Raw genomic sequence first — 17,652 nt, forward strand, 5'->3', positions numbered from 1 at the left:
ACAATTTATTCACTTAAATTTCTGTCTGTTGGTTAAAAAAAAAATAAAACTAACTGTTTCATGGTTCCATTTTCTTTTTTTTTTTATGTGGGTGAATATAAAGTCAATAGGAATGAATAGAGAATGTCTTGTGAATGTTATTTAGTGACAATAAAAATTGAATGAGCAAGGTGTTAGGGTGAATGTTGCATAAAAAATGAATAAAACTTTTTTCTGTCAAAAGTACCGTAATTTTTGGACTATAAGCCGCTACTTTTTTCCTTCATTTTGAATCCTGCGGCTTATAGTCCAGTGCGGCTTATTTGTTGATTTAGTTGGGTTATTAGGTAACACTTTATTTGACAGCGGCGTCATAACGCTGTCTTAAGACCGGCATAATTATGACATGACACTATCATGGGCATTACTGAATGCTTATGACAGATATCATCTGCCAAATTATGTCACTAACTCCATTTATGTTCAGCTTGGATCTTTCACATCCATTCAGAAGTGACATAATTTGCCAGATAACACTAAATAAAAATCTGTTGTAAGTATTCATAAATGCTCATGACAGTGTCATGTCATAATTATGATCGTCTAATGATGGTCATATCGCGCCACTGTCAGGTAAAAGTGTTACCAAATACCATAACTAGCAAGTTAATGAAACAACTGGAACGGTAACTGAAGAAGTAATTAGCACAGAACATGAAAATTGATTGTTATTTACATTTGTAGTGCTGCAATGCATGCTAGGAGGCATGTTGGACAACAACAGTGTTGACAGCAGGTGGCAGCAGAGGTTGACTGTCTCCCCCAAAGGGAGCAGTGATGGCCAAATGAAGATTTTTGAAGCAATGAAGCCTTGCAGCCAATTGGTTCTAAGTTTCACGGTGGTTCATTGGTCATATGACAGTCGTATGATGCCGATGTCATATAAAATGTTACCGGTTCATATCTTTTGGTGTAAATATCCCATAATACAGTGAGGACAGCTGCGATTTATAGTCCAGTGCGGGCTTAGCCTGGTACTCCAGACTCACCGCTGTTCCAGCTATTGAGTTTGGCCACCATTAAGCGGATAAAATTTCCAGGGTGGAGCAAGCCACAGCAAACAGACAGCAGAGTGGACCAATCAGCGACGGGCGGGATGAGGGACTTGCGCGCGGAAGTAAACATACGAGGAGAGCAGAGTTTATTCACCATGGCTAGCGCAGACAGACTGTTGTCAATGACTTGTGTCGATGTGTTTTTGGTCATTTAAAACTGATTTTACCGTGGATTGGAACATATTCTCGGCTCTCCTGTTTGCCATCTATGTTGTTGTGGAGACGACTTCCGACGCAGAAGAGTGACGCTGCTCGTTAAGAACGCGTCACGCAAATAAACGAATCGGATTTGTCGATTGATTTTGTACTTGCTAGAGAGGCCGTTAATGGGCTGGGTCCCAGACTATTCTCTCAGTGTTTGAAAAACACAGGGAGAACAGTCTGGCCGTGCCAGGCAAGTGTGGCCTATCTATGAATAAATGCCGTTTTCGTGCCAAATTTAGTGGGTAGTGGCTTATAGTAAGGTGAGCCCTATAGTGCGAAAATTATGGTACTTGAATTTTGGGGGGAACATGAACCATTGAGCTCATCAAAATAAATATAACCCTATGTTGTGTGAATTTTTGGAGCATTTTAGAATTGGAATGGGGTGTAAAATGTGGGAGGAAATACAGTCGGAGCCTAATTTGAGCAAAAAAAGGGAGCAGTTTTATAAAATGAGTATTGGTCTGAGTAAGTGTTAGAAATGTTAATTAAGGGTCATTGAGGGATCAATTCAGGTAGCTGTTGTTTGGACATATTTTCTTCCATTATTCAACAGCCCATGTAGTTTTAGTCAAAGGCAGTCAATGAGTCAATTTTTTATAAAATCAACACGCACCATCCAGCAAGTCCCGAATCTTATCCATGTAGATCTCAAAGTAGGATACCTGCGAGGATGACAAAAAAAAAAAAAAAAATTACAAGTGATTCAAGCACATTTGACTTTGGACTCATCTGTTCTAGCACGGCCTTATCCTCCAGCGTAACAAATACTGGGGGATTACTGCATTCTAACCATGGTGATTTATTGATGCTTGGCTGACTATGCCTCAGCCGGATTATTACATCACTTGGCCGAGTACGTAGTGTACTGTTTTTATGACCAGGCATGGACATTCCATCAAGTTGAAACAGACCTTTATGTGGAACTCCAGGTTTTCATCCATGGCGAATATGTGTTCGAAAATGTCTTCCGCGATCCGAGGGATGATACCCATCCCTTGGGGGTCGTGAAGGTTTCCCTGTAAGAGATGAGACGTGATTGGGGGTCTATTGAGGTGTTTACAATAGGGACTGGTATAAAGGTGGTTCCCCGCAGAGTGTTGGAGAAAGGAGATGTGATAGAAGCGGTTTTGCAGTAAGCTTTAGTCATGGAAAAAAAAAATATTAAAGGATATGACTATTTGCTGCCCTGAGCATGTAACTTTTGGATTATTGATGATCCGCTACTGTACCTCCATAGTGTGAGTCTTTCCTGAGGCAGTCTGGCCGTAGGCAAAGATGGTCCCATTGTATCCGCCGAGTACATCTGACAGAGGGAGATCAGACGCGTGAAAGTGGGAAAACTGTACAACTTTGGAACTGTAGGAATTAAAATTGAATGAAGTTTACAATGGTTAAAGTTCCCGTTAAGAGAAAATGAATGTCTTCTAAAGAGTGTTGTTCATAAACATGTAAAAACATTGCCAAATGTATTTCAGGCACTACTGTTCTGCAGCTGAAAAGGATTTCACCCAGGCTTTGTTCCATGACACCGAAATATAACACTGTGCAACGCATACTGATGAGATTGGCGCACATTAAATGAGATTTTTCCACATTGCTGCTCAAATCTGGATTAAATCAGATGACATCTGTTTGACATGACACAGCATGACCTTTTACTGATAAATATCTGACAATGCCTCAAGAAACCATTTTATTGTAGTTAAATGTTATATTCAACAAGTTCTTTTTGCATGACCTACAGGTAAGGTGAGGTAAACTTTAAGACCCAGCATCAAACAAATCGGACAGATTGCACCACCATTTTGTGTCGCCGGTTCACTGAGAAATGAAGAAAATCAGAAAATATTACCTTTTCTCTTTAATTTTTTTTTTTTTATTAAATTAATAAATATATTTTAAAATATTTAAATATAAAAAGAATATTGATATTTTAAATTCTTTTATTTAAAAATAAAATAAATGATATAATAATATGTATAATCAAGTCTATGGTATAATAATAATAATAATAATAATATATGACATAATATTTACTGTTTTGCACCTTTCGTTTTTATTTAGAATGTGAATGAATAAAAAAGACTGAAAACTAAAAAAAGTAATAATAATAAAGTAAAAGTAAAAATTTTGTGTTTACCTTTTTTATTTTGTGAGTTAAAAAAAAAAAATCATTTCATTTTTCCCCTTATATTTTTATGGAAAAAAATGAAAATAAAAACAACAATGAATGAAAACTGAAAAATAATGAATACATTTTGAAAATTTAGTTTTTCTTTTTTCTTATTTTTAGGTAAAAAGAACAAACAAAAAATAAATGTGGAAATATTTACAAACAAAAGGATGAAAAAAGAGGTATTGGACTATTTTCACGTCTACAAAGTCTCTTCACAATTCTTGTACTCCAAAAAAAAAAGCAATTCATTTGATTAATTGATTGATTAGTTGTCGATTAGCCAATTTATTGTAGCAGTCCTAATTGGCAATAATAATGGTACTGTATACAGCAGTGAAAACCACTGTCTAGAAGTTATACAGTATAGCAATTAGCAACACAGAGTGTTAAGTGTCAACTTGCGCATAATAAATCCCAGTGGTAATACTCTAACAAGAGTCAAAGAAGAAAAAGGCTCATCACCTTGAAATGCAAAGTTGGGCTACCGATGAATTACCATATTTTTCTCCGTAGAATTTTTTTTTTTTCTTTTTAATCGTCTCTTCCTTTTCTCTTTCATCAGCTATCAAGGCAAAAATCAATAGGTCTTCTTACCAGAGAGAAAGCAAGAAAATAAGAAATACATACAGTATGTACAGGTACTGAAAAATGCCCTCATAACTTGTTTGATTGCTATTTGAGCTTTTGAAGACAATTATACAGTATGTACAGGTACTGAAAAATGCCCTCATAACTTGTTTGATTGCTATTTGAGATTTTAAAGACAATCAAATAAAATGGAATAGAAATATGCATTCAACTGACTTAAAACAAGTAAAATACTGACTCTACTACGTAGCATGATAAATCCCTTAGCTCAAGTTTTACGACATTCATGCTTTAGTCATGTTTGCCTTTTCATTCTATCTTCCCTGAAACATCGTCACATTCATGTAACTTGACAAGTCAATCCCTTCCACTCTCCGTCTGGTTAAATGGAGCTCCCAACTAGATGCGAACGTGGCACAAAAGTGTGCCCGAAGGTGGAAAATAAAAGAGCAACGCAGGTTGTTGGGGGATGGTGACAGATGAAAAAGTGTCATGGATAATGGCTGACTGTGATCAGCAGTGTGTGCTTTTTGAAAGGAACCTGTCACTGCATTTATTCTTCTCACATCCATTTGAAAGAATTCCAGCATTGAGTGAAAAGATTTTGCTATTCAGTGGAGTGGAGGCCACTGCAAAGACCGAGCAGCCTTTACTCATTTGCTGCCATTGACGGTGATCACGTCCAATCCATTTGAATTGGGAGGGTTTGCAGAAAATGAATGAATGAAACGGATTGGGATGTCTACTAGTGACAAGCTAATTCAAATTCACAATTTCTAACCAAAGATAGATATATCGGGCCAAAATATAGACTTTTTTTTTTCAAAATCGGCCATCGGCCGATATACAGAAATGAAAAGTTGATATAATACGAGGTGTTGTCAGTAATGCTTGTAATCTGATTACTTTCTTTCAGTAACGAGTAATATAACGCATTCATTTGTCCAAACCAGTAATCTGATTAAAGTTTCCTTAGAGTCTATGTGTTACTATTTTGTTATTGCATCATAATGTACATACTGTACGTAGAATGAAGACTATTGTAGTCACGTACATAGAGCGTTTTGAATAGAAAAGGCTAGAAAGGTTCCATCTACGTGTTCGTTTCCATGGTAATCACTCACAATTACATCCCGTTTTGGTCTCGAGTCACACGTGCTAAGTGTTTTGGGAGAAATGACTCACATGAACTGAGAAATGTGTGTGGCAGGCTGCCAGAGCAGCGTTGAGTGTTGAGATATGCGAGGGAATGTTAATCTGTGCACATCCATGAATGAACGTGAGTATTTTTCCTTCATTCTGGAGGGTTCCAGCGATAGGTTGGACTCCTTACATGCGTGGCCGTTTCGTAGCTTTGCCGTTACAACGGTGGGCAGTCATCACTCCAAGTTGGCAAGCATTGTTTACATCACATTTGTGTTGCACATATATGCCGTGAGGTGACTTGTTTAATTAGCATCTTTGGGATGTGCTGTAAGTCCGATTTAGTGTAATGTGCTTAGTTGCCGCCACGTTTTGTGGCCAAATTGACCGCGTGTGTGTACAGCGTACTTTCGTGTTGTGTGCGTGTCTTCCAGTTGTGTTTATTGCACTGTGCAATCCATTTGTGTGTTGTTGATTATTGTACAGTCAATTTGCATTGTTTTACATTGGTACTGATATGCTCTTACCCTAACCCTTGAACCCTAAACAAAATTCAGAATTTTTAACATTAGGCTTAATCGTCGAGTTAGCGGGATTTAATTAGTCGGTGGAGTTGATTTCAACAAATTCCATGCAGTTTGTCAGTTATTTGTGATTTTCAGGGCTCTGGAGTGGCTAAGATAGTTCGAGTCAATGGTGGTTCAAATCAACTCCATTGACTAATTAAACCTCCGCTAACTCGAATATTAAGCCTTAAGTGAAAAATTCTGATCTTCCCCTTTAAAGTCAATTATCGGAAAGTCAATTACATGCGATGTGATTTTTCTGGTGTCTTTCTTATGTTGAGGTGGCAAAGAGAGAAAAATTGGTGAAAAGTAACTGATAAATTACTTTTAAAGTAGTTTAGTTTCATTGATAGTAAAGTAATCCGTAAAGTAACTAGATTACTTTTTGGGGCGTAATCAGTAATTAAATTACGTTTTCAAGTAATCCGTAACAACACTGATCATAGGAAAACTGTTATGTTCACTGTTTGGGTGATGATCTTTTTTACTTATGATTACTTACAACCAAGTGGTCAAAATCTAGCCTGGTACACCGGACTCAACGCTGTTCCAGCTATTGAGTCTGGCCACCATTCAGTGGATAAAATTTCCAGGGCGGAGCAAGCCACAGCAAACAGACAGCTGAGTGGACCAATCAGTGACGGGCGGACGTGACGTTAGTAAAGCGACGAGGGACTTGCGCGCGGAAGTAAACATACGTGGAGAGCGGAGTTTATTCAACATGGCTAGCGCGAGACAAACTCTTGTCAATGACTTGTGTCAATGTGTTTTTGGTCATTTAAAACTGATTTTACCGTGGATTGGAACATATTCTCAGTTCTCCTGTTCGCCATCTGTGTTGTTGTGGAGACGACTTCCGACGCGGAAGAGTGACATTGCTCGTTGAGACCACATCACGCAAATAAACTAATCTGATTGGACGGTTGATTTTGTTCTTGCTCGAGAGGCCGTTAATGGGCTGGGTCCCAGACTATTCTCACAGTGTTTGAAAAATACAGGGAGAACAGTCTGGCCGTGCCAGGCAAGTCAAAATCAGAAGTCAGAAGTGCATGAGCTTCCTAGAAGCCAGCTAGCAGCTCATTTCAAAAGTTCTCTTGTTGTGTTGCTTGTTTAGGCATAGTCTGTAAGTAAGCTCTAGGACACAAATGTTTCTGCCATCTATACGTGAGTTTTTGTAGTTGGTGTTGTCTGCCTTGTACAGGATTTATAATGCCAAGTCAAAGCTAAAGGCTAGCACTGAGCTAATGTGGACACTATCTGCTAATGCTATTCGCCAGTGTGTCACGCCTGGGTGAGGGTTGTCATATCTTGGTATATTGTCTCTTCCTGCTTTATTTTGAAGCCTCACCCTCCTGTTTCCACCACTCACCCTTCCTGCTGTCTCACTTGTCTCTGATTATGATTACCTATTGTTCCCACCTGTGCCCCATTCCTCATGTGCTTAAATTGTTTGTCTCTCCCTAGTCTCGTGCCAAAGTGTCTTCGTCCTTCGTCGTCACTACAGCCAGTACTCATAGTTCAGGATATTCTACGTTTTAAGTTTATTCATAGTATTCTACAGTTTGTTATTTTATGCCTAGTGCCAAGTCCTTTGTTATAGTGTCTTACTCCAGTGCGTTTTGCCTGGCTCTCTTGTTTCCCGTTTGTATCACTCTATTTCATTGCTCGTTATTTCCTCCTTCTGGAGTGCCCTCAGTTTGTTCCTGCTTCTGATTGTTTGTGTTCAATAAAGACTGAATTCTGCACGTGAGTCCGCTCCATTCTGTCCAAGTGTGACACAGTGTTGTTAATCTTGCTTTAAAAAAGTTCTTAGTTACAGTTACAAATTACTTCTCCCCAAAAGTAAGTTAAATTATTGTAAGAGTAATTAGTTACTCAGCAAAGTAACTGATGTTACTTTTCATCTTCTACACATTGACATATAATACATTCTATAACATCTTCCGCATCAAAGATGTTTACATTAACTGATTTAACAATTAAACAATTAAATAAAATTAAAAAAATACAGTATTTCATAACATTTGGTATTTATTTGGATTAAATGTATTAGTCTGTTCAGCAAACACAAACGTACACTGACCATTAACTATCCTTAAATATACCGTAAAGTAACAATATTAAATATAATTCAAGTTTGAGAACGCTACCTTTGAAATTCCCTGGCCCGTCGCCATTATCACTATCTTGTGTTTGCTAGAGCGTGCAGCGAGACAGTGTAAGGGAGCAGGGCATGATCCACCCATCTAGCCAATCAACATCGCGTTTGCATCGATGTCACCACTCATTTCCCTCATCCCCCCTCCTGCTCTGCTTTCCCAGGCAGCTAATGTGTGACAAAATCAGACAACTCGTTCTTCATTCAACTAAATTGTAGTAACCTTCCCATTCTCAGTAACAGTAAAGGGGTTGCATAGATGGGAAAAGTAATTAGATTACTCACAACTGGAATAAAAATGCCATTAGAACTGCTGTTCGCTAACATTAGTATATCAAGCTCAAATATGGGCTGACAAAATGTGCTTTACATATCGACAATTGGAGTATTTTTTTTTTCTCCAAACAGTATTGGCATCGGCCTTTGAAAATCCCTTATCGGTCGGCCTCCAATTTTAACCGAGAACTTCACCCTAGCAATCGAGCGTGCTGACTACCGAGCTAATAGCGTGCATGCTGGCAAGCATTGCCTGCCACCATGCTCTTCTAAATCCACAGGGCATGATCCACCCATCTAGCCAATCAACATCGTGTTTGCAACGATGTCACCACTCATTTCCCTCATCCCCCCTCCTGCTCTGCTTTCCCAGGCAGCTAATGTGTGACAAAATCAGACAACCTGTTCTTCATTCAACTAAATTGTAGTAACCTTCACATCCTCAGTAACAGTAAAGGGGTTGCATAGATGGGAAAAGTAATTAGATTACTCACAACTGGAATAAAAATGCCATTAGAACTGCTGTTCGCTAACATTAGTATATCAAGCTCAAATATGGGCTGACAAAATGTGCTTTACATATCGACAATTGGAGTATTTTTTTTTTCTCCAAACAGTATTGGCATCGGCCTTTGAAAATCCCTTATCGGTCGGCCTCCAATTTTAACCGAGAACTTCACCCTAGCAATCGAGCGTGCTGACTACCGAGCTAATAGCGTGCATGCTGGCAAGCATTGCCTGCCACCATGCTCTTCTAAATCCTCAGGAAGTGAGGTTTTCCTAACCTTCTATACGCACAGCACTTTCTCCAATTGATATTAAGCAGCACAGTAGCCAGGATACTAAACTCACAGACACTTCACGGGCTCACCTTTGACAATGTTCTTGGCGCAGGTATTGTAAACCTGCTCTTGGGTGGCGTTGGTGGGAAAAACCTGGTCAAATACGTAACACCTCCCCTGAAAAAAGCAGACAAGTAAATGTTATTTTTCCATTTCCAACAGAAAATATTGCACCATTATCATTCATCATTCAGAGAATTTCCATCATTTTGTTGCTATAAATGCTGCCAACATAAACTGTAAAATTGCCACCTCATTCACTGTTGACATGCATTATAGTGGATGTGTTTAGTGGCGTAAACACACATGCATCACACTGTGCTTGTGTGTCTTTTTCCCCTTTATCGCTGCCAATTGTGAGTCCTCACAGAGCGAGAAAGCATGGAGGTGAACCTATTAGAAGCAGCGTTCAACAACTTGCCGGGCCAAGTCAAGCGAAAAGGATAAACAGCAATGGAAGGAGGGGAAATGCATGCAGCCTGAAGGAGATGGTACTTTTTCTCGTAGGCACCGTCTAACTGTTTACATTACTCTAACACACTTAATATAATCAATCAGGGAATAGTATTGTTTCTCGTATTTACTGTATGGCTGTTTGTATTACTCTAACACACCCAATATAAAATAAATAGCACTTATACCATAGTTTAATGAAAACAAGCAGAATATAGGGCATAAGAGATAAACAGCGCCTTCTTATCACCCAGCAAGATTGACGCTGAAAAGCCCAAGTCTGCACCACCAACTCTCACAACCAGTTCTCCTGGACTGTCCACGACAAAGGGCAGGACGCTCTGTCCTTACACGAGGAACACACCCGATATCCAACTGATAACATGACTGACAAGACTCCAAGAGCCCCGTTGACGCGGAGGTGGAAAAAATTCACATCCTTGTTGCCTGGACAACAGTAACTCCCCAATCCTCCAGTCCAATCCACAAACAGACAATAATCCAAAACACACCCTTCTTCCTGCCCACGGCCCGCCCCGCGGGAGCATTGAAAAGACTGAATGTTTAACTAAGCGTTTGTCATTTTTCTCTGGAACTTTTATTGACGTACGATAGGGTGACCTTGCCCTGTGTGTTTCTGTTTGCCGTTTTGGTCTCTGTGGATCCGCATAAGTTGTCAACTTTTCCTCGGTGAGCTTCCTTTATACCAGTGGTGTCCAAACTATTCCACATGGGGCCGCAGTGGGTGCGGGTTTTTGTTGAAACCCATCATGAGGACAACCTTTCACCAATCTGATGTCTCACAAGTGTAATCAGTTGATTGCAGTCAGGTGCTGCTTGTTTTAGCACAAACCTCATTGGTTAAACAGTCTGTGCTCGATTAGTAGGAACAAAAACCAGGACCCACAGCGGCCCTTGAGGACAGGTTTGGACACCCATGCTTTATTCCGTTCAAAATGGAGTCAGTACAAGGGGTTACTGCTGGAGTGGACACGCGGGGTTTGGCTTTCCGGCGGGGGCTGCGCCTGTGGGACGCCTACCATATCGGCTGGCGTGATTCCTGTGACTTGGCTGGGAAGCCAAATTCCTTTAAGCCCAAAAACGAGATGAGCTGCAGATAGCGACTAAAATGAGCCTATTTGCTGATTAAAAAACATGAAAAATAACATATTAACATGTAAAATATATTACAAACAGAAAACAATTATGCAAAAAATTTTGAAAAATGAATAATATCGCTTTCATTTTAAAAATTCAAATTAAAATAGCCATGAGTAATAATAAAATTAATTTTCTATAAAATTAAAACATCAAAACGTAAAATGAAACCAAATTGTAATAAACTGAAAAAGAAGCAGAATAAAGACAAAAATTCATATAACAGTGGCCCGTGTCATTCATTTGTTTATCTTTTGCTTTATTTGCGATATCTTGACTCTTTGCCTGCCATTGATGGTAATAGATGTCCAATCTTTTCTCAATCTCAATTCTAACTGGGAGGAGCTGGAAGAGATCAAATGACCTTTTGCCCTCAATAGGTGTTTTTTATTTCAATTTTCTTCTTTTAATAACTACCACAACACATACTCACTGACCTGGGCTGGCAGTGAATAAGTTCAGCTAATAATAATGTTTGAAAAAATATCCACTGTACTGACCTTTACATGAAATGACTGTTACATAAAGCTGACATTTTTTAACTTGAAATATGAAAAAATATATAAAAAGATATATACATATGACTGTTGAACAAACTAAATCACACACTAAATAACCAACTGAATGCCGAACAAATTAAATGACTGAGCACCCAAACAGACTAAATTATTCACTTACTAACTAACTGCAACTACCAAATAACATTTGATTAAAGGTGAAGGTAATTCATTGGTAAATGCAATGGCCTCCATCCAGGTGATGACTACTTGATGTTAATACAGCACACGTGTTGTGTACACAATATGAATATTTCTAAAGGCTCTTCACTGGCATACACATGATCATAATGAGCAGGGAGTGTGGTGAGAACAGCTATAAGAAGGAAAATGACTGTGATCTTGTTCCGTGGACATTAACGATGGAGTGTTCCTCCATTGTTAATGTAAAGCAATTCAATCCCCACCGTAATCCTGCTATTTTATAGGCCTATAAATAATAAAATTCTGTTGCAAATCATGCAGTGTAGATTCATTTATACATGTACTGTACATCCACAGTATTCCTTCTTTTCAGTGTTACATAATCTACCATATAAGACGCATTTTTATGTGCTTTCTGTAAAGGCCATACAATCCATGGGGATGCTGTAAGCCACGATTACATCCTTGGAGATAAAGCACGCACTAAATAATCCCCCTTAGTACCACTACAAAGACGCCTTGTGACCTTTTTTTTTTCTTCCTCATATAATGCCGTTGAAAAAAAGCAGCGTGTGGCAATTAGCTCTCACTTGTTATTTACAATAATACAATTATTAGAATATTTATTTCTGATTCAAATGTGCCTCAAGAGACGTTTGTCTTGTTTGGTATTGATTCGTGTTTAAGTGACAATCATTTTTAGTCAAGGCAGCAAATACTGGGATTTAGGAACAACATTACATTAACATTATGCTAAGGGCCATTGACGATGATAGTTGTCCAATCCATTTTTACTGTGAGGGCGTGAAATTTGGGCTCAGAAGGCAAGAGACAGTAATACTGTCCAATGCAAGGTTGTCACACATTTTTGTCACTGGTGAGAGATCATCAGGTGTGCCGCTAGAAATTATCCAATATCACATTTGTTTTACGTCGTCAGTCAGAGTTGCAGTCGTAAGGAAGAAGTCGGTAGAAGGTTTCAGTTTCGGTCATGTGCAGATGAGCGAGGTATTGCTCGTGTCATGTTGAAGAACTGCTCGGATTTCTAGCCATCAGCCACCTTGCTGTCCACGACAATGCGGACCCTAGCACATCTATTCTACATCATTTGATTAGACTCGTCAAGTGTCGATAGACACGTGTCCTTTCCATTTTATCCATATGTGACAACCGTCAATCCTCCCAGTGTTTTATTCCAACACATTGTCAATGACAGCAAGGTGGCCAATGGCTAGAAATCCGAGCAGTTCTTGAACGCAACACAAGCACCTATCCAACAGCAACATGGTGCTAAGCAAGCTTAAACGTCATCTCCAAACAAAACACCCGTCACTTCAAAACTAGTCAATGGACTATTTTGTTCGCCTTCATGAAAACACAGAGAAACAGGCAACTTTTTTGAGAAAAACTACAAAGGTAAATAAGAAAGCCCTCAAAGCAAATTACCTTGTTGCTGAACTTGTTGCTAAATCCAAAACATCCCACAGTGTCGCACAGACATTAATACTACCTGCCTGCAAAGTCATTGTCAGCGAGATGCTCGGCCCTGATGCAGTTAAAGACATCATTAAAGTCCCTGTCTGATAATTCTGAGCTTTTCAAGCCAAACAAATATAAAAAAATAAAAACAGAGACATTGAGAGCTGTTGAAGAGCTTCATGTGTGCGTCTTTCTTCAATTTCTACCTGGATATCGGCTTTGTGTTCATCTAAACAAGCTCAAATTTCACACAGAATAAGTATAAATATTGATAAAGTATTTTATAATTAAATATACTGTACAGAAAGTCATTTTGGAACATTTTGGTTTGTGGTGTGCCATGAGATCTTTTCCAATGTAAAAACATGCCGTGACTCAGAAAAGGTTGAAAAACACTGATGCAAACGACGAAACGACTAACGGTAATTGATTGGCAAATGAATTGACTGCTATATGATGATGCTTTGTTGACTTAAAATTGCTCCGAATCAATTTTTTAGCCTCTTAATAGCAAATGTTCTCTTATATATTTTCATTGGTTATTTGTTTGGATTTTTGTATTTAAAAAAAAAACTGCAAATATTCCCTTTTTATTATCATTATATTCTTAGTTTTTTTTACAAAAAAAAAAAACTGAAAATACAGTGTTCTTTTTACATATATTAAATTTATTTTATTTGGGGGGGGCTTTTTATTTACTTAAATTTACAACTACAAACTACAAACAGCCTACATTCATTTTAGTGGGGGGGGGTTAAATGGATGCACATGACTGGGCCACACCAAAAGATGTTGCGTGCCAGATCTGAACTCCGAGCCTTGAGTTTGACACCTGTTACTATCTAACCATAGACTTCATAATGATATTGACTGGACAAGGGACAAGGGGCACAGGGTCGATTAATAGGGGGCTTATCTCTGTCAAAGCTGACCGAGTGGAAACACAGACAAAGAGCTTTTTACATTGTAAATTCTTGTGAATAAATGCTTGAATCCCTGAATTCTGTATAGATATGGACGTAAATTAGTCTCGATTCTTGGTTAAAAGCAAAAAAAACCGGGAAGATAGCATTTATTTTATGTAAATATGTCGAATGTGCTGCTAGTCTTTAAGCCACTGTAGTGCCGCCTTATCACCAAAAGGAGCTTTTTACATTGAAAATTCTTGTGAATAAATTCTTAAATCCCTGAATTCTTTATAGATATGGACGTAAAACAGTTTCAATTCTTTATTAAAAGAGCAAAATACCGGGCAGTTAGCATTTATTTTACGTAAATATGTTGAATGTGCAGCGAGTCTTTAAGCCACTGTAATGCCACCTTATCACCACAAAGAGCTCTTTACGTTGAAAATTCTTGTGAATAAATGCTTAAATCCCTGAATTCCTTATACAGTATGAACATAAAACAGACTCGATTCTTGGTTGAAAGCAAAATAAATGGGCAGTTTATTTTACATAAATATTGCGAATTATGACACCAATGTCGAAGCAGTTAATTTCTCCCACTGATATTTTTCACAACGTTTCAAAATGCGTGCATGGTACGAAAAATAATTACCTTGAATCCTCGAACACATAACTCCTGAGACAATCCTTCCTGTTTGTATGCGGTACAGCTTTCATACTGTTTCAAACTAAATCCGGCGTTAGATCGCTGCGTGCGTGTTTTTGAGAATAACTCATCCTGATGTGGGCAGGCCCCCTACTTGAAGGCGTAGCGCAGTGTCTGATGGATGTGACCCGGCAATATAATTATGAAGTCTATGACCTCACGTATATATGTTTATCATTGTGGTTGTAATTTGTTCTACCTTTTAATAGATTCCATAATGATGGAGCCAAATAATTTACCCCCCGACACACACAAAAATGACATTTCTATCTCCCTGATCGCATGATTACATTATCAAATATTGTATCTTCCTAGCTGCGAAGAGAAAAGGGTTCCCAATTTTATATTGATTTTGGCAAATGTTCAGCAAGGGATGCTCTCAACACTGTTTGTTACATAATCTTACCAATGGTCTCGTTTTCCACGTTCCCCCGACCTATAAGGCTCTGTTTGCCATCCATTCAATATTGCCCGTTGTTCCCTGCAGAGCCACTCGCTTGCATGACTCTTCCTGCCTTCGAGGTTTCACTTATTACTACACACTCTCACTCCACAACCGCAATAGTAAACATACTGTTTAATTCATACTGCAAAATGGAGCATATTTATCTTTAGAAAGACAGAATCTGTTTGCATTGCATTGGGTTTGGACTAATCTATGAAATTTCCTGAAGAAATGCTGACACCAAGCATTAGTGGTGGGGGTGTAATTTGTTCCACTCTGCTGAATGAGTTAGACATAGGGAGGGAGCAGAATAACACAATGACCTCCCACTTTACAGCTGCCGCGTTGCATAAAGGGATTTGATGCTTATGACAGCGAGAGATGGCTTTTCCTTACACCAACATTACTGTAGCTACACTTGTACCATCTCATGGGATCCTTGGCATCAAAAACCCTCCCTTTGCTAAAATGAAATTGCGTTGTTTCAATCGCACACTAATGCTGACTATAAGCAAGAGAAATGGGAATATAAGAACACTGAATGAAGTTTTTAAAAATAACTAAGTGTTCTCTTGAAAAAACAGACATTTGGCATTTATAAATAAACAGTCATTTCCGTGTCAAACGCCCACATGGGCGAGCAATCTGCAGCCGTCTATCACAAGATGCGTGAGACAAGATGCAGTAAATGATAGATTGGTAAGGAGGGCTAAAGGAAATCAAATAGAGAAATAAGAATCTCCAGTATGGGCTGATATTTGTGCCATCAGAAACTGAATCTGAAAATATTACCGGTAAACGGAATCTGAATTACTTAACTTGAATCTGAATTGTGTTAGGGCCCCTGCTCCTTGAGCCCTGCTCCTCTCCCTGTGTGTGTGTGTGTGTGTGTGTGTGTGTGTGTGTGTGTGTGTGTGTGTGTGTGTGTGTGTGTGTTGGTATATGTGTATTAAGTGTGTGTGTGTGTGTGTGTGTGTGTGTGCGTGTGTGTGTGTGTGTGTGTGTGTGTGTGTGTGTGTGTGTGTGTGTGTGTGTGTGTGTGTGTGTGTGTGTGTGTCTTGATTGCAGGATTGGACAGATGGGTGAGCCTGGGACCAGGTGCAGTCAATCGTCATCAACAGCCTACTTAAGCCAGTCCCTGGCCTCACTTCATCGCCAGATCAACATCTCCTCTCGAAGAGTTTGTGACACGAGCCCTTGATACTTCTAGTAATCTGTATTGCCTTGCTTCAGCTCATTTTACCTTTGTTCGCAGATCCTGCATTGCTCACCTGACTTCACAGCTCACCTGCTTACACACCAACTGCCCGCCTGACTATCTGGACAAAGACTGCCTCCACATACAGCAATAAACAATTGATGTCACTGCCACCCTGCCTTCCTTCTCTGCGTTTGGGTCTCCCGCTCAGCCCGAAACCTAACAAATTGTTTAATTTGAATCTCAATAATGTAATTTGAAATTGTATTTTTTGTTTTTTTCTGAATCATTGCATTAAAAACTGAATGTGAATACATTAATTCAATACGTTTCATTCAATTTTACTTTTTTACATTCAGTTTGGAAAAATAAAATTCAAATTGCAAAATTCCAATTCAAATTGTAAAGTTAAAATTCCAAGTTGGAAAATTACAAATTACGATTGTAAAATTCAGATTCTGATTTTTGTGACTCTCATCTGAGTATTTCGGCAAAAGCAATCGATAGCGAGACAATGATAATTTCCTTGGCCAATCAGTACCTTCGCTGTTGAGCACGTGACAACGGACTTCCTCCGTCAACACTGCCGGCTTCTCACAGCTCAGTACATAAGGTCACGATTGCCTTTCAGAGGAACACACTCGAGACTTTTCCCCAGGGCTTTTACAAATGTAATGTTACTTTACCATACGTTTAAACTGTCTTTTGTTTCATGATTGTTAATGTTTAATCTAATCGGTAGAATAGTTGTTAGTAAACTTTAACAAAAGGTATTTTTACAGTTGGTACGCAGTGCCACGGGCAAAGCTGTCATTACAACCTGATTCGTGGTGGATTAGGTTTATGTAAATCTATAACATGAAAAAAAATTGCATGACAGGGCACTTGTTTGTAAACCCTAGGTATTAGTAGACGGCTATTAAATATGACAAGTTTTCTTAATTTTTTTTACATATTATGTGACCCACTCCCCATATTTCATATTAGTAAGAAAAAGATACACGTAGCAGAGAATTTATGGAATATAGATTCAGATATCTGGTTGTACTAACCTCAGAGGCGTCGCATCCCATTAGGCAAACCAGGCAATTGCCTAGGGCCTCCAGCCAGCAGGGGGCCCCAGAGGGCCAACAGATTTAACACATGCAGCTTTACTGCACTGTTGCAGCGACAAGTATAGGGAGTGTTTCAATACCATGGAATCATTTGGCAAATTATCTAATGATTCTGTTATCAATCCCAATCAGCACTAACCATGTCACGCTGATTATACATGTTTAAGAAAGTCCAATCAGCTATTAATACCACATAATTGTTTAAAGAGTGACCCACCAAGTACTCTCTGGAAAGTCCTTGCCAAGTTGTTTTACGTTGATTTTCACAGGCCACCTCATTATTCATGTGACTACTTAAACAAATGATGATTTTTCCCAAAAAGTCTATTAATGGGTCTATCGTATTCCTCGTCGAATACTCTATGAGAAAGATATAACATATATGCATCTAAAATAATCCTAAACAATTTTATTAGCAAATTTAATACTCATTTCGGTC

At 38.7% G+C, this 17,652-nt stretch overlaps 1 protein-coding gene across 1 annotated transcript in view; it reads right to left on the reverse strand.

Annotated features, from left to right (window-relative positions):
* The window catches only part of kif5ab (kinesin family member 5A, b), a 174,424-nt gene that overhangs the window by 107,748 nt on the left and 49,024 nt on the right, over window positions 1–17,652 (reverse strand). Inside the window, exons 2-5 of the mRNA XM_057845192.1 lie at window positions 9,080–9,167; window positions 2,531–2,604; window positions 2,213–2,317; window positions 1,915–1,963 (exon numbers count right to left, since the gene is read on the reverse strand). Of these exons, the coding sequence (XP_057701175.1) occupies window positions 1,915–1,963; window positions 2,213–2,317; window positions 2,531–2,604; window positions 9,080–9,167 (316 nt within the window). The remainder of the gene's footprint in view (window positions 1–1,914; window positions 1,964–2,212; window positions 2,318–2,530; window positions 2,605–9,079; window positions 9,168–17,652) is intronic.

Source organism: Corythoichthys intestinalis, chromosome 9 (assembly GCF_030265065.1).
Source record: "Corythoichthys intestinalis isolate RoL2023-P3 chromosome 9, ASM3026506v1, whole genome shotgun sequence".
NCBI classification, from domain to species: Eukaryota; Metazoa; Chordata; class Actinopteri; order Syngnathiformes; family Syngnathidae; genus Corythoichthys; species Corythoichthys intestinalis.